This window comes from Astyanax mexicanus, chromosome 1 (assembly GCF_023375975.1).
Source record: "Astyanax mexicanus isolate ESR-SI-001 chromosome 1, AstMex3_surface, whole genome shotgun sequence".
Taxonomy (NCBI): domain Eukaryota; kingdom Metazoa; phylum Chordata; class Actinopteri; order Characiformes; family Acestrorhamphidae; genus Astyanax; species Astyanax mexicanus.
Window position 1 is genome coordinate 125,698,762 of NC_064408.1, and position 24,085 is coordinate 125,722,846.

Below are 24,085 nucleotides of genomic sequence, written 5' to 3' on the forward strand. Positions count from 1 at the left end.
TAGTATTGATAGCTGAAGCTTGACTGCTGTATGCTAAGTGGGTGAAGCTTAACCAACGCGGGAGGGGCTATTCTTAGAGTTGGGGCTTAATGGGTGGAGCTAAACTACTCCTGATGTAGAGTGAATTGAAGAGACCCAACTGCTGTAGGTTGAGGGGGCGGAGCTAATTTGCTACTGTAGTATTGATGGCTGAAGCTTGACTGCTGTAGATTAAGTGTATATGGGTTCTTTATTTGAATGTTCCAGAGTCTTAAAAAGGTTTAAAATCACGTTTTTGTAGTAAAAGTTGTATAAAATATGAATTTTCAGTTGGAGCTGATTGAGTTGAATCCTGTGTGTTTAGTATATGTTTTTGTGAAAATCAGATAAAGAAGAATAAAGCTGTGATGACTGAGTGGAGATTCTGGACTGAGCGACTGCAGTTCTGTACAGCGGGGTGATGCTGGCTCTGCTCTCGGCCCTCAGGCTCGATTTCTTCTCTAAATTACTCTCATTCTCTCGGTCTACAAGCAGCTATTGGCCGGTTCACTCAGGCCTGGAGAATTCTGGATTGTTTGGTGAGAAATAACAAGAGTACAAACACTCATACAGCTTTCCTTAGCCTGGTAAATATTTCTGTAACCGTTGAAACACTGGACCCTATTTTATTGATTTTTATAGGGAGTGTCAGTGGGTCTTTGCTATCGTAACGGCGGGAAAAGTACACCTTGCGAGCCTCGAAATGTGCAAAAGGCATGTACTAATTGTCTTTTTTTTTTTTTGTAATTAAGTTTTTATTGAAATTTTAGTAGACAACCCCACCCACTACCAATCCCACCCCACCCACTACCAATCCCACCCCACCCACATCCATCCCACCCCGCCTACATCTAACCCACTACATCCAGTTCCCCTTACCCACAACCATCCCTTCCCACCCAACCACCACACATTTAGCACAATATATACATGAAACAAAGTCTATTAATAGAAGGTGATCATGATAAAAGAATAATTTTTACATCTTTAATTACATAAAGATGTAAAATAAACCCATCAGAGTGTCTCTTGCTCATCATTCCCTTTAAGAGTCAGATGAGCTCTGTCTTTGGCGGGTTGCTAATTTAACAGTGCAGCTCCCTGGACGTGTCCAACAAACGCTTCTCAGCAGAGGAAACTGAGCTGCTCGTCCAGCAGCTCATTTACGGGAACAGCAATGTTATTTTATTTAGTATTGTGTACAATACTACGCAATGTGCCTCTGTTGCCAAGATAGCGATAAACGTCTGACTGTTGGCGTCTGTCTAGGTTGTATTCAGTCAGTGGCGCTCCAAGATAAACAAGCAAAACTCCAGAAATGTACCTGAACACACCTCATTTCCAGAACACCACGCCCATCAGTGTAGATATATTCAGAAGCTCTGAAGAAGAAGGTGGAAGGTGTGAAAATAGGATGTTGGTGGGGTGTAAGATAGCAATGACCATCACATCATGGCACCATCCAATACTGTAGTATTTGGTTGGATGAGTTGAGAAAAGGATTGAGTGGTGATTATCTTGTCCAACGTCTCATCCTCAGTAAAAGCTTATCTTGTCTTGAAATTCAAACAAAACCTTTCTATCAATCTGCAAAATCTTGTAAAGAGTCTCTGGATGGTAGAGAAACAGTTACTCCAGTAAAAGCAGGATAAGATCTTTTTAAAACCCATCGTTTTAGAGGAAACAATAAAGAAAAGTGTTCTAAATCTGTGTTTTTTATTTTGGTGTTTTGTGTTTTCAGGTATCCCGGAGGACGCTCAGGCTGCAGAGGATTTTTACTGTGAGGACGGGTTCGAGTCTTGCTCTGATGAAGATGACTCCTCCTCCTCCTCCTCCTCTTCGCTCTGTATCTGCCGGTCGTTTGGACAGGTGAGAGAGAGGCGTGGAGGTAAAGGATGGAGCTGCTGTCAGTCAGGAGGGTGGAGCTGTGTTTGTGAGAGAGGTTTGAGTGTCGGATCTCTGACAGGAAGTCGATGAGCTTCGTGCAGAACGTACCGTGATTTATGTCCACTAAAGAACCCAGCGTCTGTTTACTTACAGCTACAGCCGGTCAGTGCTGCCAGTTATACGGTTTCCCCAACTGTTCTTATCAGTTTTATATATAACATTATTTATATATAGCATTATTTAGTGTTTAATATCAGTGTATTTTATACCTCTTGCTGTTTTAGATTTGTTAAAAAAAACTGGGTGTTACAAACCATTTGTATGGTGCAGAACACTAGAGATTGTATACAGATTACTGTCTGAGACCTGGGCTTTAAGATCATATTCATATATATGAATATATGCTTGAGTGTGATGGGGTTGAGTGTGACGGGGTTGAGTGTGATGGGGTTAATAGGGATGGAGTTGAGTGTGACGGGGTTAATAGGGATGGGGTTGATAGGGATGGGGTTGATAGGGATGGGGTTGATAGGGATGGGGTTGAGTGTGATGGGGTTGAGTGTGATGGGGTTGAGTGTGATGGGGTTGAGTGTGATGGGGTTAATAGGGATGGAGTTGAGTGTGACGGGGTTAATAGGGATGGGGTTGAGTGTGACGGGGTTAATAGGGATGGGGTTGAGTGTGATGGGGTTAATATGTATGGGGTTGAGTGTGATGGGGTTAATAGGGATGGGGTTGAGTGTGACGGGGTTAATATGTATGGGGTTGAGTGTGACGGGGTTAATAGGGATGGGGTTGAGTGTGATGGGGTTAATATGTATGGGGTTGAGTGTGACGGGGTTAATAGGGATGGGGTTGAGTGTGATGGGGTTAATAGGGATGGGGTTGAGTGTGATGGGGTTAATATGTATGGGGTTGAGTGTGACGGGGTTAATAGGGATGGGGTTGAGTGTGATGGGGTTAATATGTATGGGGTTGAGTGTGATGGGGTTAATAGGGATGGGGTTGAGTGTGATGGGGTTAATATGTATGGGGTTGAGTGTGACGGGGTTAATAGGGATGGGGTTGATTGTGACGGGGTTGATAGGGATGGGGTTGAGTGTGATGGGGTTAATAGGGATGGAGTTGAGTGTGATGGGGTTAATAGGGATGGGGTTGAGTGTGACGGGGTTAATAGGGATGGGGTTGAGTGTGACGGGGTTAATAGGGATGGGGTTGATTGTGATGGGGTTGATAGGGATGGGGTTGAGTGTGATGGGGTTAATAGGGATGGAGTTGAGTGTGATGGGGTTAATAGGGATGGGGTTGAGTGTGACGGGGTTAATAGGGATGGGGTTGAGTGTGATGGGGTTAATAGGGATGGGGTTGAGTGTGATGGGGTTAATAGGGATGGGGTTGAGTGTGACGGGGTTAATAGGGATGGGGAGCTTTTAGAGTGTTTGGAGCTTTTAGAGTGTTTAGAATTTTTAAAGCTTTTAGAGCATTTAGTTATAGAGATTTTAGAGCTTTTAGAGATTTCAGAGTGTTTACATTGTTTAGAGCCTTTAGAGATTTTAGAGCATTGAGAGCGTTTAGTGCTTTTAAAGCATACCGATATTTTGGAGCATTTAGAGTTTTAAATTGTTTTAAACACTTTTAGAGCTTTTAGTACTTTTAAAGCATTAAGAGCTTTTAGAGCATTAAATAGTTTAGTGTTTGGAGCGTTTAGAGATTTTAAATCATTGAGAGTGTTTAGAGCGTTTAGAGTATCTAAGAGCTTTTAGAACATTGAGATTTGAAAGCATCTAAGAACGCTTAGAGATTTCAGAGCATTTAGAGCTTTTAGCTTAGAGCACTTTGGGAACATTTAAAGCTTTTAAATTGTCTGGAGCTTTTAGAGCCGCTGGAGCTTTTAGAGTGTTTAGTTATAGAGCTTTTAGAGCCGCTGGAGCTTTTAGAGCGTTTAGTTATAGAGCTTTTAGAGCCGCTGGAGCTTTTAGAGCGTTTAGTTATAGAGCTTTTAGAGCCGCTGGAGCTTTTAGAGCGTTTAGTTATAGAGCTTTTAGAGCCGCTGGCGCTTTTAGAGCGTTTAGTTATAGAGCTTTTAGAGCCGCTGGAGCTTTTAGAGCGTTTAGTTATAGAGCTTTTAGAGCCGCTGGAGCTTTTAGAGCGTTTAGTTATAGAGCTTTTAGAGCCGCTGGAGCTTTTAGAGCGTTTAGTTATAGAGCTTTTAGAGCCGCTGGAGCTTTAAAGTCGCTGGAGCTTTTAGAGTGTTTCGAATTTTTTGAGCTTTTAGAGTGTTTAGAGCTTTCAGAGGGTCTAGAGCTTGGAGAGCATTTTGAGTGTTTAGAGCTTTTAAAGATTTCAGAGCATCTAACAGTGTTGAGAGCATTTAGAGTTTTGTTTAAAAGCTCTAAGCGATATAAAACTAAACGCTCTAAAGCATTTTAGACTCTTTAGAGCTTTAAATCGTTTAGAGTGTTTAGAGCTTTTAGATCGCTTGGAGATTTTAGAGCTTTTAGAGCATCTAAGAGTGTTTTGAGCTTTTAGACTTTTTAGAGGTTTTAAAGCGTTTAGAGCGTCTGGAGCTTTGTGATTCTGCCGCAGAAAGTCGGGGATCAGTGTTAGAAGTTTATTGTGTTTTTTGTTATTGGCGACTGGCTGAACTCCCGCTCTGTAGATTAAGTCTGGTTGAGATGCTGGAGCTCCAGTTCTCAGCAGGGTAATTAGGTTAGAGAGGGCGGGGCGTGAGACGGGTTACAGCAGCTCTTCTCTATTAGAGTGGGATTCTCTCAGAGACAGATTTATGATCTCATTATCTTATTGAGCTCATCGGATTCTCTTATTTCCCACCTGTGAAGCTGTAATTACTCTGTGCTCGTTAAGATCTTTTAGTGAACGCTATAAAGCTGCACATTTATCCATCTGAAAAAAAGACTGGTCAAACTGGTCAAACTGGTTAAACTGGTTGATCTGGGCCCAGTTTCTTAAGCATTTTAGCATTAAGAGCATCTAAACATGGAGAGATATAGTGGTCAGTGTGAAGCTCGCTCCATCATTACCACAAGCAGATCGGTGCAATTCCCTTATTATACTTGGCAACTAGAGAGTTTGTTAAGGTGTTGCTATGGTGTCTGTGGAGGTTGCTATGGTGTTGCTAGGTGGTTGCTAGGCACTTGCTATGGTGTCTGTGGAGGTTGCTATGGTGTTGCTAGGTGGCTGCTAGGCACTTGCTATGGTGTCTGTGGAGGTTGCTATGGTGTTGCTAGCTGGTTGCTACGTGGTTGATAAGGAATTGCTATGGTATCTGTGGGTGTTGCTGTGATGTTGCTAAGGTGTTGCTAAGGCATTGCTATGGTATCAATGCTAGTGGTCAGTGTGAAGCTCGCTCCATCATTACCACAAGCAGATCGGTGCAATTCCCTTATTATACTTGGCAACTAGAGAGTTTGTTAAGGTGTTGCTATGGTGTCTGTGGTGGTTGCTATGACGTTGCTAAGCAGTTGCTAGGTGGTCATTCATTCCTATGGGGAAAATTTGCACGACAATATATAGATATTTTCTTTCCCCATTCATTTTTAATGGGGAAAAACGCGTCCGTTTACTAAAGCAAAGCGCAGCCGTAATAATAAAATGTATTTTAAAGACACAGCGGCGGCATCAGCTGGAGTGAAGTTTAGAGCTTAAAGCGCTTTGAGAACATTTAAAGCTTTTCAACTGTCTAGAGCTTTTAGAGCATCTGGAGCTTTTAGAGCATTTAGAATTTTTAGAGCATTTAGTTATAGAGCTTTAAGAGCATCTGGAGCTTTTAGAGTGTTTAGAATTTTTAGAGCGTTTGGAGCTTTTAGAGGGTCTAGACCCTTGTCTAGAGCTTTTAGAGCATTTAGTTATAGAGCGTTTAGAGCTGCTGGAGCTTTTAGAGTGTTTCAAATTTTTAGAGCTTTTAGAGTGTTTCGAATTTTTTAAAGCTTTTAGAGTGTTTCGAATTTTTAGAGCTTTTAAAGCATTTAGTTTTAGAGCGTTTAGAATTTTTAGAGCATTTAGTTATAGAGCTTTAAGAGCGTCTGGAGCTTTTAGAGCGTTAGGAATTTTTAGAGCATTTAGTTATAGAGCTTTTAGAGCGTCTGGAGCTTTTAGAGCGTTTAGAATTTTAGAGCTTTTAGAGCGTCTGGAGCTTTTAGAGCGTTTAGAATTTTTTGAGCGTTTAAAGCTTTTAGAGGGTCTAGAGCCTGGAGAGCATTTAGTGTTAAGAGATTTTGGAGATCTCAGAGCGTTTAGAGCTTTTAGCTTAGAGCGTTTTGAGAACATTTAAAGCTTTTAAATTGTCTAGAGCTTTTAGAGCATCTGGAGCTTTTAGAGCATCTGGAGCTTTTAGAGCGTTTAGAATTTTAGAGCTTTTAAAACATTTAGTTAGAGCTTTTAGAGCGTCTGGAGCTTTTAGAGCGTTTAGAATTTTAGAGCTTTTAGAGCGTCTGGAGCTTTTAGAGCGTTTAGAATTTTTTGAGCGTTTAAAGCTTTTAGAGGGTCTAGAGCCTGGAGAGCATTTAGTGTTAAGAGATTTTGGAGATCTCAGAGCGTTTAGAGCTTTTAGCTTAGAGCGTTTTGAGAACATTTAAAGCTTTTAAATTGTCTAGAGCTTTTAGAGCATCTGGAGCTTTTAGAGTGTTTCGAATTTTTAGAGCTTTTAGTTATAGAGCTTTTAGAGCATCTGGAGCTTTTAGAGCATTTAGAATTTTTTGCGCTTTTAAATTGTCTAGAGCTTTTAGAGCGTCTGGAACTTTTAGAGCGTTTAGAATTATTAGAGCTTTTACAGCATTTAGTTATAGAGCTTTTAGAGTGTTTAGAATTTTTTAGAGTGTTTAGCCTGGAGAGCATTTAGAGTGTTAACAGCTTTTAGAGATTTCAAAGTGTTTAGAGCTTTTAGCTTAGAGCGTTTTGAGAACATTTAAAGCTTTTAAAATGTCTAGAGCTTTTAGAGTGTCTGGAGCTTTTAGAGCATTTAGAATTTTTAGTGCTTTTAGAACATTGTTCTAGAGCGTTTAGAGCTTTTAGAGGGTCTAGAGCTTGGAGAGCATTTAGGGTGTTAAAAGCTTTTAGAGATTTCAGAGCATTTAGAGCTTTTAGCTTAGAGCGCTTTGAGAACATTTAAAGCTTTTAAATTGTCTAGAGCGTCTGGAGCTTTTAGACTGTTTAGAATTTTTTGAGTTTTTAGAACATTGTTCTAGAGCTTTTATAGGGTCTAGAGCTTGGAGAGCAGTTAGAGTATTAAAAGCTTTGAGATTTCAGAGCATCTAAGAGTATATCTAACATCATTTAGAGTTTTGAATTTATTTGGTTAAAAGTTTACTCTATGAGCTGTAAGCTGACTAATTTAACTTATGTCCAAGTTTGTATTTTTACAGTGTTTTTAGGTAAATATATACTATAATATGAGCAGTAATAAGAGGTGAACTGGTTCTGGGTTGGATGCTGGAAGTCGGCGGCGGCAGCAGCTGGAGTGAAGTGTGTAAATGGTGAATAGTGAATTGGTGCAGCGGTTCACTCTCGGGGGGATTGTTCTCCAGAACTCAGCGGACCGTGGCGGAGTAACCGGCGCTCCGGCTGTCTGTCTGAATTATTCACACGCTGTACTGGATCTACTGTACGCCTGAGGATCTCCCGCCACCACCGCCGCCGCCGGGGGAGCGTCAGATTCACTGAAATCCATCAAACTCTCACAGCTTTCTGCTTCAGGGACTGGTTTTTACTTTCTCTGCTCCTCGTTTTAAACACTCACACTTCTTTATCCCTCATTTTCACCATATGGAGGCTCTCACACTCGAGTGACGGTGGATCAGGTTCAGCGTACGCTGATCTGCTAACGGTAAAAACACGGGTAGAGGAAGTAAACACCATGTAGCCATGAATGATGAGTATATAAACGTAGGGGTGTACAAAAAAAAGCACAAAAAGAAAGGAAATGTGTGATTAATTGTAGTTGTACAAGATATGTCTTATTCTCACTCACCTTAAAATGTTTCCCTTCCACCTTAAATTCCACCTTAAATGTCGACAAGTGCTAGTTTTAAATTAAACCATAGTTTTGATGTTAAGTCAAGCTAACTTTCTCTCACTCAGTGTTACTAAAGGCTGCTAGAGTAGTTAAATAAGAGGTTTTTCATTTTTAATACATATTTAGCTATTTCTGCTCCTTTTTATTGCTCTGACATTGCGCTGTGTGTGGAAGTGTTTGATAGTCTCAGCAACAGAGAGTATATTTAGATTAGGTACACTGCTATTGTGTTAAAATAATAAATAATGATGATTATAAAATTAATTTTAGCTATTGGGTTAATTCTTCATATAAAAACACTAATATGGTTAATAACGGTAGGTTGTGTTCCTTATACAATTACAACTTATATAATTAGTTCTCTAAAATCTTTCATGTCCGAACAATATCTGGTCAAAAATATTATTTATATATATTATATATTTTAAAAAATATATAATAAATATATTTCCTATATAAAGAAAGGTTTGGAGAGACATGTCATCTGCTGGTGTTGATCCACTGTGTTTTACTATCAAGTCTAGTATCAAAATCTTACAGCACTTCATGCTTCCCTCTGCTGCTGACAACTTTTTATGGAGATGATTTGGGATTTCATTTTCCAGCAGGACTTGGCACACTGCCCACACTGCAGAAAGCACCGATTGGTCTTTTCTGAGACACTGATTTTTGGCTTTTTTAATTGGCTGTAATCCCTAATCATCAACAATAAAAGAAATAAACGCTTAAAACAGATCACTGTGTGTTTAATACATCTATATAATATATGAACTGAATGCTTCAAAACAAGGAGAAGTCCAGGCCCAGTTTAAATGTGAGTGAGACCAGGTCTAAGTCCAAATGAGAGCAAGACACTCTCGCCACTTTTAGACTCTTTTGGCTCTTTTTTTGCACTACAGCTGCGCACTCTCGCCGCTTTTAGACTCTTTGGCTTGTTTTCTGCGCTACAACTGCTCACTCTTGTCGCTTTTAGACTCTCTGGCTCATTTTCTGCGCTACAACTGAGCACTCTCGCCGCTTTTAGACTCTTTGGCTTGTTTTCTGCGCTACAACTGCTCACTCTTGTCGCTTTTAGACTCTTTGGCCCGTTTTCTGCGCTACAACTGCTCACTCTCGCCTCTTTTAGACTCTTTGGCTCGTCACATTATAAAAACCTGCTTAATATCAGGCCAACTTTCATTTTATTTATAAAATACCTTCAGGAAATGGCATGTAGGCCGTAGTTTGGACCCCCCTAGTATAAGGGAATGTCTGTAAGACAGTAGAACTCTCTGATTTGGATCTCGGCTCTGGTTTTGGAGTTTGTTGGGCGATTTTCTCACGCTGGGGCTGATAAAGTGCAGGGAGGTCTCCCTCAGCGTTTCTCCAGAGAGATCAGCCATCATCTCCAGCGGCCCGCGGCTCTCACAGCTGCAATCCAATCTGCTCCAATAGCAGCGCAGCGGCAGCCGGACAGATTAAAGCGATTCGTCACTGCTGGGAGAAACAAGGGGGTTTTGGAGCAGATGAAACTGGAGGATGGACTGGAATTGACTTCTGGCCCAGTGGAGATTTGATAATTAGCTGGTCCTCGGAGACAGCGGGGGCTCTTCTGATTGGCTGTAGTAGGCGTGTGGGGGAGGATGAATGGGTAATTGGCTTCAGTAGGAAAACCTTTTAGTATTTTTCTTTTTTTTCTTTTTTTTTTTTTTCTTCAGCAGCTGTGGTTGGTCTAGACACCAGTCACCATCCATCTGCCTGGGATTCCCATTGGTGGACCCCAGCTGCTCTTTACTGTAGAAAAAAAATGTTATGTATTAAATGTACTATTATATTTAAAGAAGCATTATACTGTATTAACTCTAATACTGTAATAACATGGTCAGCATGTATCATCAGATATTAAGAAAACATGCCGAGTCAAAGCACCAACAGCTCTTTATAGCAGAGCTTCAGCCAGTATTTTCTTACTTGAACTGTGGGGTAGCCTCCAAATCTCCCATTTCCTCACTCAGTGTTGCCAGGTATAGAACACAACAAAGAAAACCTACATAAATACTTCATAAAACATAAAGTAAATAATGAGTTTATAAGCAAACAATTCAAATACTTGAGTCTTTGTGTGGCTTATACGGTGTGTATACACATACAAAATAGCATTCTTTATTTTTATTTTTAGAAAGAGATTACAAAGTTTGATTTTAAGTTGAAAGGTGTGCAAGGACTAAACCCTTAATTAAATAAAAAACAGAGAACATGTTCCAGACCTTACTGATCTCTTTTGGACAGAAAGTGGATTTAATGTTATATATAGGCAGTCTTTACAGTATGTTGGCAATACTTTGCAAAGCACAAGTGCAAGCAGACAGAGTTTTAATACATGCAAAATCAATTAGTCACAGGTGCATAGAATCAGAAGTCAAATTAAATATTAAACTATGTATGCAATATTTAATGCAACTTAATTCTGTTTCAAAATTCCTAGTGAAAAAAAGTGAACTTCTGAGTAATACTTTAATCTTTGTTAATATTTTTTAATAATTTAATAATTTTTGTCACGTAATCTGTTTAGTATTTGATATTAAGCCCAAAAGTGAAAATCCAAAAACAGAAAAAGCTGAGTATGCTCACACTAGTGTTGGCAATACATTGCAAATGTAATTAGTCAAAGCTGTAGAGAATTATAACTCAGGTGACCAGGAGTATGAAATCTGTCCATGATTGGTTGAAGAAGGGACTGTAACTATGGTTTGAAAGAGAGTAGTATTCTGGGTAATGTAGTCATACAGTAGCTGTAGAGAATTAGAACTCAGGTGACCAGGAGCATGGGATCTGTCTGTGATTGGTTGAAGAAGGGCATGTGACTGTGGTATTGAACTATGTGAAGTTCAATTATTGTATGAAAGTGATGCTTTAAAACGGTTCTAACTGTCACTGTAGTATCAAAAAATGTTGTCAGTAAAATGCCATTTATTTCTGACATCTTTTAGCACAATGTTATTTTACATATATATATATATATATATATATATATGGTTAATTTACACATTGATTATAAATCTTACAAACTATATGCATAATGTTAAATATATATGTGTATATTTATTTTATTTAATATTTTCCAGTGAAATAAATTAATTAAATTACTTATCGAAACTTTTTGTAACTCCATCTGTCTTGATGTTTGATCTCCTCTTTAAAAATAATGATACATTCTTATAAAAAAGTGCATATTAGATGTTAAATATTAGATTTACTATCGTCCACATTCACCTCAATGAGTTTTAAACAATTGAAACTGTAATATAAAAGTATAAATCAATGAAAAGTTGACTTAAATACATAGAAATATTTAAATAGACTAGTTATAATAGTTTGTTTTGTGGTTCTCTTCAGGACAGTGATCTGGAGTCTATGGTGAGGCACATGGAGAACGTTCTGGAAGAGAGATATAGTGGTGAGTACAGTATTCATCTCACACCCAATCATATATCTTATAAACCTAATCAAAAATAATAACCAGAACACAGCTGATCTCATGGGATTACAGTCTGATATTAAAGCGTATATAAAAAAACGGACTCTTCTTATAACATGATCAATAATCCCACATGATATTTGATATAATGGCAATTTAAACTGATATGAGAACCGGACTGTAATATAGATCACTTACAGAAAAGAGAAATAAGAGTGTAATTTTATACTGATTTTTTAAAGTCCAAAGCTGGGAGTGGTTCTAAATGGAAGAGTGATCGAAGAGTGAAATGGAAGAGTGATCAAATAAGACCAGTTCAACATCAAGTTAAACCAAGAACCAGAGTCCAAAGTAAAGTGAGAATGAGACCAAATGAGAGATCAAGTCCTCTCAAGACCAAGTTTTTGAGACCTAAGTCTATATGGGAGCAAGACCAAGTCTAATTGAAAAAGAGACGGATGCCAAATGAGATCAAAACCAATTCAAGAAGAATTTGTTTAAAACTGGGTTTAAATGAGCGTGAGACCAGTTTGAGACTAGGCCTAAATGAGAAGGAGAATGATGTAAAATGAGATCAAAACCAACTCAAGGCCAAGTTAAGACCAGGTCTAGATACAATGTCAAATGATAATAAAACCAATCCAAGACAAAGTCAAGACCAAGTCCAAATGATGGAGACACCAAGTCCAGACCAAGTCCAGACCAAGTCCAAGTGATGGAGACACCAAGTCCAAACCAAGTCCAAATGATGGAGACACCAAGTCCAAACCAAGTCCAAATGATGGAGACACCAAGTCCAAACCAAGTTTAGGCCAAGTTTAATTGTGACTGAAGTCGAGCCTAAGTCCAAATGGTAGCAAGACCAAATCTAAATGTGATTGAGACCATATCGACACTAGATATATATATGGGAACAAGCCTAAGTCTAAATGAGAGAGAATGATGTCAAATGAGAACAAAACCAATTCAAGACCAAGTCAAGACAAGTCTAAATGAGAGAGTTACCAAGGCAAACCAAGTTTAAATGTGAGTTTGACCAACTTAGAGCAAGACCAGATCTCTAAATGAGAGAGAGAATGATGTCAAATGGGATCAAAACCAATTCAAGAAGAATTTAAAACTGGGTTTAAATGAGAGTGAGACCAGGTTGAGACCAGGCCTAAATGAGAAAGAGAATGATGTCAAATGAGATCAAAACCAACTCAAGGCCAAGTGAAGACCAAGTACAAATAAGACTGAGACCAAGTCTAAATAAGAGTGAGACTTAGATATCTAGATGTCTAATGATAATGATACCAATTCAAGACAAAGTCAAGACCAAGTCCAAATGAGGGCGACACCAAGTCCAAACCAAGTCCAAACCAAGTCCAAACCAAGTCCAAACCAAGTCCAAACCAAGTCCAAACCAAGTCCAAACCAAGTCCAGACCTGATTGAAACCAAGTCGAGCCTAAGTCCAAATGGTAGCAAGACCGAATCTAAATGAGAGAGAAAATGATGTCAAATGAGGTAAAAACCAACTAAAGACCAACTAAAAGATTTAAAAAAGTTTATTTCTATTTTTTTCCCATTTTCTCCCCAATTAACAAGGCCAATTACCCAACCCACTCATTAGGACTCCCCCTATCACTAGTGATGCCCCAACACACCAGAAGGGTGAAGACTAACACATGCTTCCTCCAATACATGTGAACTCAGACTCCGCCTCTTTTTGAGCTGCTGCTCGATATAAAATATAGTGATTTTATAAACCGTTTTGAAAATTGTCATATTGACTGGTTAAATGATAGATAGATAGATTGATAGATAGAGAGATAGATATGATATGAGATGATATGAGATGATAAAATGTCCAATGCCTAACTGCACACAGAAAGAGACTCTTGACCACTTTTTAATTGAATTTTATCGGTCAAACGAAGTATGGAATATGCTACAGCAAATTAGACCGAAAGTTGTCATTAATGTTAGTTCTGTTGCCTATGGCATATTTGATGATAGTGTTTTTGATGAATTTCGTGATTTTTATTGGTTTATCATATGTGTATCCAAACAACAATTATGGAAATCCAGAACGAGAACGACTATTGACCACTTGTTTGTACCAGGAAGGACGGTTTTTAAAAATATTATAAAATCTTAAAAAAAAAAACAAAAAACAAGAACATTAAATATAATATTTAAAAATCCCACACTGTGGGACTCCCTATCCCTTTAATTATATATATATAAAAAAAGTTAGTGTGATAAATATGATGATATATTTGATTGTATCTCGATTATTTTTGCATTTTGTATCATGATTGTGACCATGAAACTTTTGTAATAAAAAAAAGTTCTGATACATCAGCTCACAGACGCCCTGTGCTGCAGACATCACCCTAGGATTGATGTAGGGAGAGAGCGCCATCTACCCACCCGGAGGGAGCAGGGCCAATTGTGCTCCCTCTGAGCGCCGGCAGCTTGATGGTAAAGCTGCATGAGGGGGGTTCAAACCTGCGACCTCCTGCTTATAGTGGCAGCGCTTTAGACCACTGAACCACTCGCCACCCATGCTAAGACCAAGTTTAAATGAAAGTGAGAACAAGTCAAGACTAAGTCCGAAAAGGAGCTAGACCAAGTCTAAGTGAGAAAGAGAACGACGATAAATGAGATCAAAACCAAGTCAAGACCAAGTTTAAATAAAAGTGAAAGCAATTAGAGACTGAGCCCAAATAAGAGCAAGATTAAGTCTAAAAGAGAAAGCAAATGTCAAATAAGGAAAAAAAAGTTTAGACTTCTAAATGTGAGTGAGACCAAATTGAGATTAGTCCAAATGGGAGCAAAATGAGAGGAAGACCAGGTTGAGACTCCAAACTGAGGTCAAATCATATAACTCATTTTTATTCCAATAATAAAAAAAACATCAAGGTATCACTATATCAATGTTCATTGTTGAGTTTATTTTTGTGAATTTTACCAAAATAAGTTAAATTTGAATCCTATGTGTATTTTTTTGAGTTTGTGATGCACTGAACTGAATCAGTTTGAGGAAGAATGTGAATCATTTAGAGAAGAGGTCAAGAGAGTTCAGATTATAGATAAACAGATTAAAAAAGGTCAGATCAATATTTATATACCAGTAATTACACAGGACTGTGAGAAGAGACACACTCTGAGCTTCTCATGAACCAGTTTTACAGAATTCCTCACAATTTCCTCCTCTTTCTGTATGATAATGAGCTCTCTCCTCATTGGTGGGAGTGAATAGGCCTGTTTTTCTCTGATTTCCTCTGATTGATTGATTGGTCGGTTGGTTGGATGGTTTGTGTGGATGGAGCTATTTACGGGTTCTGCTCAGATCGAGTGCGTCTCCTCCACTTCCTCCAGGACAAAGCTGTAATCAGGACTTCCTGCCGGCCGGCCGGTTCTGACCCCACTGTTATTCACTCTTCAGGTTTCAGAGGTTTTATATTTAAATCTGTCTTCCCACAGAATCCGTGTCCTCTACTGTAATTCGTTCAATCAGGATTTACAGACTCAGCAGAACCTGCTCTTATAAAAAGCTCTTTCTAGAGGACTTTAGAGAACAAGTTCAACCTGAGTTTAAATTAGACCGAGACTAAACTCAAATAAAGGTGAGATCAAGTTAAACCTAAACCTGTAAAATTAGACTGAGACTAAATTCAAATGAAAGTGAGACCAAGAAAAATCTGAGACTAAACCCAAAGGAAGGCACAACCAAGTAAAGCCTGAGACTAAACCCAAATGGATGGGAGACCAAATTAAACCTGAGTCCAAATGAGATGGAGACTAAGCCCAAATGTAAAAATACCCAAGTCTAAACGAGACATCAGGACTGTGAATATATTAGAACACCGAATCAGGGCTGAGTTCAAATAAGAGCAGGACCAATGATAAGTTTCTTTGATTTTACCAAGTTGAAAACCTCTGGAATATAATCAAGAGGAAGATGGATGATCACAAGCCATCAAACCACCAAACTGAACTGCATGAATTTTTGCACCAGGAGTAAAGCAGCATAAAGTTATCCAAAAGCAGTGTGTAAGACTGGTGGAGGAGAACATAAAACCAAATGGGAGTGAGACCAAGTTAATCCTGAGTCCAAATGAGACTGAAACTGAAGCCAAATGGATTTAAGACCAAGTTAAACCTGAGTCCAAAAGAGACTGAGACTAAACCCAAATGTAAGTGAGATCAATTAAACCTGAATTCAAGATTAGACAGACTAAATTCAAATAAAAGCCTATTTTCTATAATGAGATAAAGTGAGTCCAAATGGGAACAAGACCAAGTGTAAACGAGACATCAGGACTGTGAATATATTAGAACAGCAAATCAGGGCCAAATAAGAGCAGGACCAATGATGAGTTTCTTTGATTTTACTAAATTAAAAACCTCTGGAATATAATCAAGAGGAAGATGGATGATCACAAACCATCAAACCACCAAACTGAACTGCTTGATTTTTTCATCAGGAGTAAAGCAGCATAAAAATGCTCTAAATGACAATTTTGTTATTTGGAATTTGGGAGAAATGTTGTCTGTAGTTTATAGAATAAAACAACAATGTTCATTTTACTCAAATATAAACCTATAAATAGCGAAATCAGAGAAACTGATTCAGAAACTAAAGTGCGACCTTCATTTTTTACAGAGCTGTATATTTATGCAAGTTATCAGCATGTTAATTGATTGGGATTTTCTGTTGGGATGAATTGTGCTGAGGTGTCTAAACTGTATTTTTAAATATATACACATACATGCAGTGGCTGGGTTTAATATATTATGGGGTGTAGAGTGTTATTGTGGTGCTGATGCAGCATCATTCTGAATCTGTAGAAGAGCTTAAAGATAGATCTGATAACACCAGCTAATCCACTCCAGCTCAAAATAAATTTAATAGAAGATTCTGTCTGACAGCAGTTACTGTACTGTTCTGGACCTTACGGATAAAACACTGTATATAATTATATTCAGCATTTCTGCAGACATGACTGATTAGTTTTTAACTGTTTCAGACTGTTTGCTTCACTATAACTCCAACAGTTATAGACTATAAAAAACTATACGATTAAGAGCATCAAGAACACACCAGCCGTGACTGTTAACCAGGGGTGTCCAAACCACGGCCCGCGGGTATTTTAGAAATAGAATGAAAGTTGGCCCACTGTTAAGCAGGTTTTTATAATGTGGGATTCAAAGTTTGAACGCTAGGTGTCAGAAACGGGCCAAAGAGTCTAAAAGTGGAGAGAGTGTGCAGTTCTAGCGCAGAAAAACAGAGCAAAGAGTCTAAAAGTGGAGAGACTGTGCATTTCTAGCGCAGAAAAACAGGCCAAAGAGTCTAAAAGCGGAGAGGGTGTGCATTTCTAGCGCAGAAAATCAGGCCAAAGAGTCTAAAAGTGGAGAGAGTGCGCATTTCTAGCGCAGAAAATCAGGCCAAAGAGTCTAAAAGCGGAGAGGGTGTGCATTTCTAGCTCAAAACAACGGGCCAAAGAGTCTAAAAGCGGAGAGGGTGTGCATTTCTAGCGCAGAAAATCAGGCCAAAGAGTCTAAAAGTGGAGAGGGTGCGCATTTCTAGCGCAGAAAATTGGGCCAAAGAGTCTAAAAGCGGAGAGGGTGTGCATTTCTAGCGCAGAAAATCAGGCCAAAGAGTCTAAAAGTGGAGAGAGTGCGCATTTCTAGCGCAGAAAATCAGGCCAAAGAGTCTAAAAGCGGAGAGGGTGTGCATTTCTAGCTCAAAACAACGGGCCAAAGAGTCTAAAAGCGGAGAGGGTGTGCATTTCTAGCGCAGAAAATCAGGCCAAAGAGTCTAAAAGTGGAGAGAGTGCGCATTTCTAGCGCAGAAAATTGGGCCAAAGAGTCTAAAAGCGGAGAGGGTGTGCATTTCTAGCGCAGAAAATCGGGCCAAAGAGTCTAAAAGCGTAGAGAGTCTAAAAGTTGCCTTAATTAAGGAGTTTAATATTAAGAGACATCATGAAATTAAACATCAATTTGAAAAATCTTAGTTTACACAACACTGTCAAAAATAAAGATAGTCAGTCAAGTAAAATGGTGTGTAAATGAAATAATCAGGAAAATGTATTATTTAAAGTGGTATATTTTATTATTTGTTTTATTACAGAGTCTGTGGCCCGTGACTTCTAATATATTTCTCCTTCTGGCCCCCAACTAAAAAAGTTTGGACACCCCTGCTGTTAACACTTTGGACTCTAGGCTATTTTTTTGTGTTTTTTCTTCGTTTTTGTTTTCAGTTCCTCTTTCAGGTAATGATATCAGACAGACACATTCTGTGGACAGATATTGAGCTGTGGATCTCTGCAGCTCCTCCAGAGTGACCATTGGCCTCCCGGCTGCTGCTTCTCTGATCAGTGCTCTCCTCCTTGCTGGATCTTTCTCAGTTTTTTTTGGTAGATCATGGTCGTGTCTTGGTAGGTTTGTAGAAATACAGTTGTAGAATAACTTTTTCTTTATTTTATTTTTGGATAATGGATAATTGTTGTGCTCTTCGGGATGCTCAAAGTTATAACCTAACCCTGCTTTAAACTTGCGTCTGATCCCCCCCCCCCCCAATACCCACTTTAATTTGCACGCTGAACTTATGGCAACTTAAGTATATTTTAATTGTAGTTAAGCTATATTTAGATAAAACATAAAGGCATTAAATTGTGGTTTTGAGGGGTTTTTGTATAAATTCTGTGAATTAAAGTAGCTTTAAGCATGTGTTTTTTTGTAACATAATTTTTGATACACTTGAAGTATATGGTAAGTGAGGTACTTTATGTATTGATGCACATATTGTGTATTGTGAAAAAAAAACTACACTAAAGTGCACTTTAAACAGGATTTAATGCCACTACATATATCTTCTATCAACACAACGTAGAATATAAAGCATCTTACCTAAAAATACATTTCATGGAAATACAGAGAAAGTGTATTTAATGTGTATTTTCATAAAGTATATTAAATAGAAAATGCTCTTTTAGTATTCTTTACCTAATTCAAACATACATTTACTGCTCTTAAGTATATTTCTGAAACACATTATAAAGCCTTATATACAGTCATTACTGACTTTAAGTGAAGTGAGTTTTCATATGCTTTATTATGCCTCACTGTAATGCCTTGACAGTAATGACTGTACATAAGGCTTTATAATGTGTTACGTACTTTTATAAAAGCTTAATTTGAGAAGTCACGTCAAATGTGTTATAATGCATTACAAGACTACATTGTACAATATTCTTATGAACAGATATTAAAAGGCATTATAAGCCCTTTCTTTATAAACCCTTCTACTTGTAGTTTATAATGTGTTATGAATGTCGCTGTAATTGCTTTTATTATTAAATAGTTATTATACAGGCTTAATACAGTCATTATAAGGTATTATGCATGCCATATAATGCATTATGAATGCATTTATAATGCATTATGAATACAGGCTTCATATAAAGTGTTACCAAGATTTTTATTTATTTATTTATTTATTTATTTATTTTAATTCTTTAATTCGGTAGACGCCCTAGTAAAATTAAAGGGTATAGAAGATATATAATGTTATTTTCTTCGGTTATTAAGTTGGTATATTTTGGTGTTAAGTTGCAGGTTGCTGTATGTAAAGCAGGACGGTGTTTAGGGAAAGTTAAGGGTATAGAAGATATATAACGTTATTTTCTTAAGTTATTAAGTTCGTATATTTAGTGTATAGTTGCAGGTTGCTGTATGTAAAGCAGGACAGTGTTTAGGGAAATTAAAGGGTATAGGAGATATATAACATTATTTTATTCAGTTATTAAGTTTGTATATTTGGTGTAAAGTTGCAGGTTACTGTATGTAAAGCAGGACGGTGTTTAGGGAAAGTTAAGGGTATAGAAGATATATAACGTTATTTTCTTCGGTTATTAAGTTCGTATATTGGGTGTATAGTTGCAGGTTGCTGTATGTAAAGCAGGACAGTGTTTAGGGAAATTAAAGGGTATAGAAGATATATAACGTTATTTTCTTTGGTTATTAAGTTCGTATATTTTGGTGTAAAGTTATGGAGAGCTGTATATAAAGCAGGACAGTGTTTAGGGAAATTAAAGGGTATAGAAGATATATAACGTTATTTTATTCAGTTATTTAGGTCGTATATGAGGTGTAAAGTTGCAGGTTGCTGTATGTAAAGCAGGACGGTGTTTAGGGAAAGTTAAGGGTATAGAAGATATATAACGTTATTTTCTTAAGTTATTAAGTTCGTATATTTAGTGTATAGTTGCAGGTTGCTGTATATAAAGCAGGACGGTGTTTAGGGAAATTAAAGGGTATAGAAGATATATAATGTTTTTTATTTTCTTCAAGTATTTTACACAAAATATTATTTGCAGATGATACAAATTTATTTCTGTCGCATAAAAATATAAATTATTTAGTAAACATTTTAAATAATGAATTAAACAAAGTTGATATATGGTTTAAATGTAATAAATTATCTTTAAACATAAAAAAGACAAATTTTATAATATTTCGTTCACAAAGAAATCAGAGTAACATGGAACACATTAAAATAGAAATAAATGGTAGTCCTATTACGAGAGTGTCATCTACTCGATTCCTGGGGATCCATATGGATGAGGTCCTAAATTTCAGGAGTCATATTGATGAATTAATAAAGAAATTATCTAAATATGTTGGATTATTTCTCAAATTGAGGCAGTTTTTACCCGGTGAAGCACTTTTAACATTATACCGGACATTATTTGAACCTCATTTGAATTATTGTAATATTATTTGGAGTAATACATTTTCTTGTCACCTGAGAAAACTACACATTTTGCAGAAGAAAATTATTCGTATAATTTCATGGGCTAGTTCTGATGCCCCGTCTGATCCACTTTTTTGTCAACTGGGTCTTCTGAAAATTACTGAGCTTAATATTTTTCATAATGCTTGTGTTATGTATTCCGTAGTAAACAAGCTAAATGATAGACTCTGTTATCTAATTCCAATCTACCTCCCCTCACATGCTTACCAGACTAGGAAAAAGCACTACATCATGGGGAAAAAACGGAAACTTAAATGTACTAGTCTTAGTGTAGTTTGTAAAGGTCCGCAGGTGTGGAATGATATTGATATAGATTTACAAATGTCTCAAACTATACATGTTTTTAAAAGGAGATTAAGGAGACGACTACTGTTGAAATATGCTTAAACATGAATTAATATTGAATTTTTCTATATATTGAAATTGAACTATACTAGACTGTACTTTTGGAAAATGCTCAAATATGATCATGAATTAACACTGTATTTCTCTGTATTTGTATTAGACTATATGACTGGAAAGTGAAAGACTATGGAATTTAGTAGGAGGGTTGTTTTGGGGTATTTTCCTTTTTTTTTTTTTGGAGTGTGGGGAGTAGTGGGGGGTGTGGGGATGGGGTTTGGGGGGTTTGGGGGGTTACATGTATCTCTGTGCTTGGGCCCCATTCAAAAGCTCCTGAGCTTCCTAGGGTGTCCCTTTTCACATGATATAAATGTTGAAGTTGGTCTTGTTGTTCTGAACGTGTGTGTGAATAAATAAATGATGATGATGATGAATGTTATTTTCTCCGGTTATTAAGTTAGTATACTGGGTGTATAGTTATTGAGAGCTGTATATAAAGCAGGACAGTGTTTACGGAAATTAAAGGAGATATATAACGTTATTTTCTCCGGTTATTAAGGTCGTATATTTGGTGTATAGTTGCAGGTGGCTGTATATAAAGCAGGACGGTGTTTAGGGAAATTAAAGGGTATAGAAGATATATAACGTTATTTTCTCCGGTTATTAAGGTCGTATATTGGGTGTATAGTTGCAGTTTGATGTATATAAAGCAGGACGGCGTTTAGGGGAAGGTAGGCGGTGGAAAGTGAAGCTCTGCTACAGGAGCTCATGCAGAAACAGTCTCTCTGAGCTGTCAGATACACTGACGTCTACGATACGGTTCACCCCCCTGGACTACCGCCTGTACGCCAGATCCGGGGAAGTGGTGCCAAGGACACCGCAATCATGTAGAGCAGAGCTGAACCCAGACTTCCTCACTGTGGAGAACTTCGCTTATACAAAGTGTTGCATCCTAACTGTGCTCAGATACATTTTACAATTTTACATTTACTGCATTTGTCTGATGCTCTTATCCAGAGTGACTTACAGGGTTATTCCTATTACAGATTTGAGTCAGTGTAGTGTTGGGAGTCTTGCCCAAGTGCTCTTATTAGTGTAGTATAGCATTCAGTCACCCTGATTGGTATTTTTTTTTACTTATTGTTTATTGAAGATTAAGTAATATTCATCATTTTACAGTTATTTTACAGTCAGGCCATATAAACGTTTACATATAGTCAAGCTCCGTTTACATTAACAGTCATCTACACTTCATTTAAATTCAGTAAAAAAAAAGGGACACAAAAAAAGCTAAAACAATTAACCAGCGTGTTTTAACATTTTGCGTGTGTAAAGGAACTTCTTGTGAGCACAAATGTGAAACTAGCGAGCAAAAAAAAGTGAATCGTGTGCGCGCTGAAGAAAATGTTGCTCTCTAGCTTCATTTTTCTCCTCTCGGGTGCTTTTTTTCCTCTCTGTGTGAATTTCCTGCAGCAGCAGTTTGTGCTAGACTGAGTGTTTTGCGCTCGAGTTTTGAAAGGGGTGGTTTTGACAGTTTAGGGGCGGAGTCAGGGTCTTCTCTCTCAGCGAACGCTATTGGCTGATATCTCTGGGGTTTATGACTGACCCCCTACCTCCACGAGCCGGAGGAGGAAGGTGGAGAAAAAAGGACGGCAGGAGAGTTAGCTAGCTGGCTATGCCAGAGTGACCCACTCTGTCTGCCCACTCTATCTGCCCGGGTTTAGTGTCCAGAGTGACCCGCTCTTTCTGCCTGCTCTGTCTAACCGGGTTTAGTGCCTGGAGCGACCCGCTCTGTCTGCCAGGGTTTAGTGCCCAGGTTTAGTGCCCGGGTTTAGTGCCCAGGTTTAGTGCCCGGAGCGTCCCGCTCTGTCTGCCAGGGTTTAGTGCCCGAAGAGATCCGCTCTGTCTGCCCGGGTTTAGTGTCCGGAGTGACCCAATCTGTCTGCCCGCTCTGGGTTTAGTGTCCAGAGTGACCCGCTCTGTCTGCCCACTCTATCTGCCCGGGTTTAGTGTCCAGAGTGACCGGCTCTGTCTGCCCGCTCTGTCTAACCGGGTTTAGTGCCTGGAGCGACCCGCTCTGTCTGCCCACTCTGTCTGCCCGGGTTTAGTGCCTGGAGCGACCCGCTCTGTCTGCCAGGGTTTAGTGCCCAGATTTAGTGCCCGGAGCGACCCGCTCTGTCTGCCAGGGTTTAGTGCCCGGGTTTAGTGCCCGGAGCGACCCGCTCTGTCTGCCCGGGTTTAGTGCCCGACTTCTGGGCGAACAGCATCGGTGGCTCTAAGCACAGAACCCGTGCAGACAGAGCCGGCATGCTGATCGCTACACGTGAGAGCCGGTCTTTTCAGGCACTATACCTGTGTAGACAGAGCCGGAGAGCGGGTTGTTTGGATGTTAGCATAGCAAGTTAGCCGCCCTCCTCCTCTGGCTTGTGGAAGTAGGCGGTCCGTTACAAACCCTGCAGATATCAGCCAATAGCATTCACCAAGGGAGGTGACCCTGACCCCGCCCACTAAACTGTCAAAACCACCCCTTTCAAAACTCGAGCACAAACTGCTGCTGCAGGTAAATCACACAGTGCGAGAGGAAAAAAAAACCCAGAGAGGAGAAAAATGAAGCTCGAAAACATTAGGAACAGGAACACCAAAAACTGACTGACGGTCATCATAAATATCCTCCCAATACTTTTTCAGTTTTACACAGGAGCAGAATGTACAGTATGAAAAATGATTGAGTCTGTTTCTCCACGTTCCCTCCAGCAATTACTGGATGCAGATGAGACAGTCCTCAGTAGCAGTAATATGTAGCGTTCTAAAATATCTAGCAATTAGCTTCCATTTGAATTCTCTCTAGTTATTAGAACAAGTAGTTAAATGACATTCAGAACAGATATCTTTGCAATTTCTCCACTGAGATCTCAATCTGTAGTTCAGCTTCCCACTTACTCTTAATATGCAGATCTTACAACCTCCCTGGTTATAAACACCCTGGCAAAACCGAAGTATTGAGAAGATTCAAATACAATAGAATATGCTGGAATTTGTGGATTTTTTGTTCACCTTTACTTATTTTAACAGAAGGATCCTGCCTTCGTAATGTTGCAGTGAGTTCTGATGTTCCCAGTCTTAATGCAGTATTTAATTTAGTCCCTCAAGGCTCAATTCTGGGCCCTTTATTATTCAATCTGTCAAGGTTTTGTTCTGTACAGCTGCTTGCAAAAGCATCCCCACAGTATGATGCTGCCACCACCATGTTTCACAGCGAGCATGGTGTGTCTTCAAGGTGATGAGCAGTGTAACTTTTCCTCCACACATAGCAAAGCAGCCAATCACACACAGAGTACTCTCAACCAGAAACAACCACACTGACCCTTGTTTGCTGGACACAGACACACACCAGGTTCATTCGGATTAACCACTCACCTCTAAATGGCAAAATATCTAGCACTTAGGACAGTTAGAGGCTAATGCTAATGCTGCTCCAGAAGTGTTAGTCAGAGTTAGCAGCAGGCTACAGGCCAGGGATGCTCTCCTCTAAACGGTGAAAG

The 24,085-nt window shown here is 38.8% G+C and overlaps 1 protein-coding gene across 2 annotated transcripts in view; it reads left to right on the plus strand.

Annotated features, from left to right (window-relative positions):
- The window catches only part of LOC103044108 (NIMA-related kinase 11), a 186,732-nt gene that overhangs the window by 141,926 nt on the left and 20,721 nt on the right, over positions 1-24,085 (plus strand). For both annotated transcript variants that reach the window (XM_049465067.1, XM_049465068.1), the window contains 2 exons: positions 1,760-1,887; positions 11,312-11,372. In XM_049465067.1, the coding sequence (XP_049321024.1) occupies positions 1,760-1,887; positions 11,312-11,372 (189 nt within the window). The remainder of the gene's footprint in view (positions 1-1,759; positions 1,888-11,311; positions 11,373-24,085) is intronic.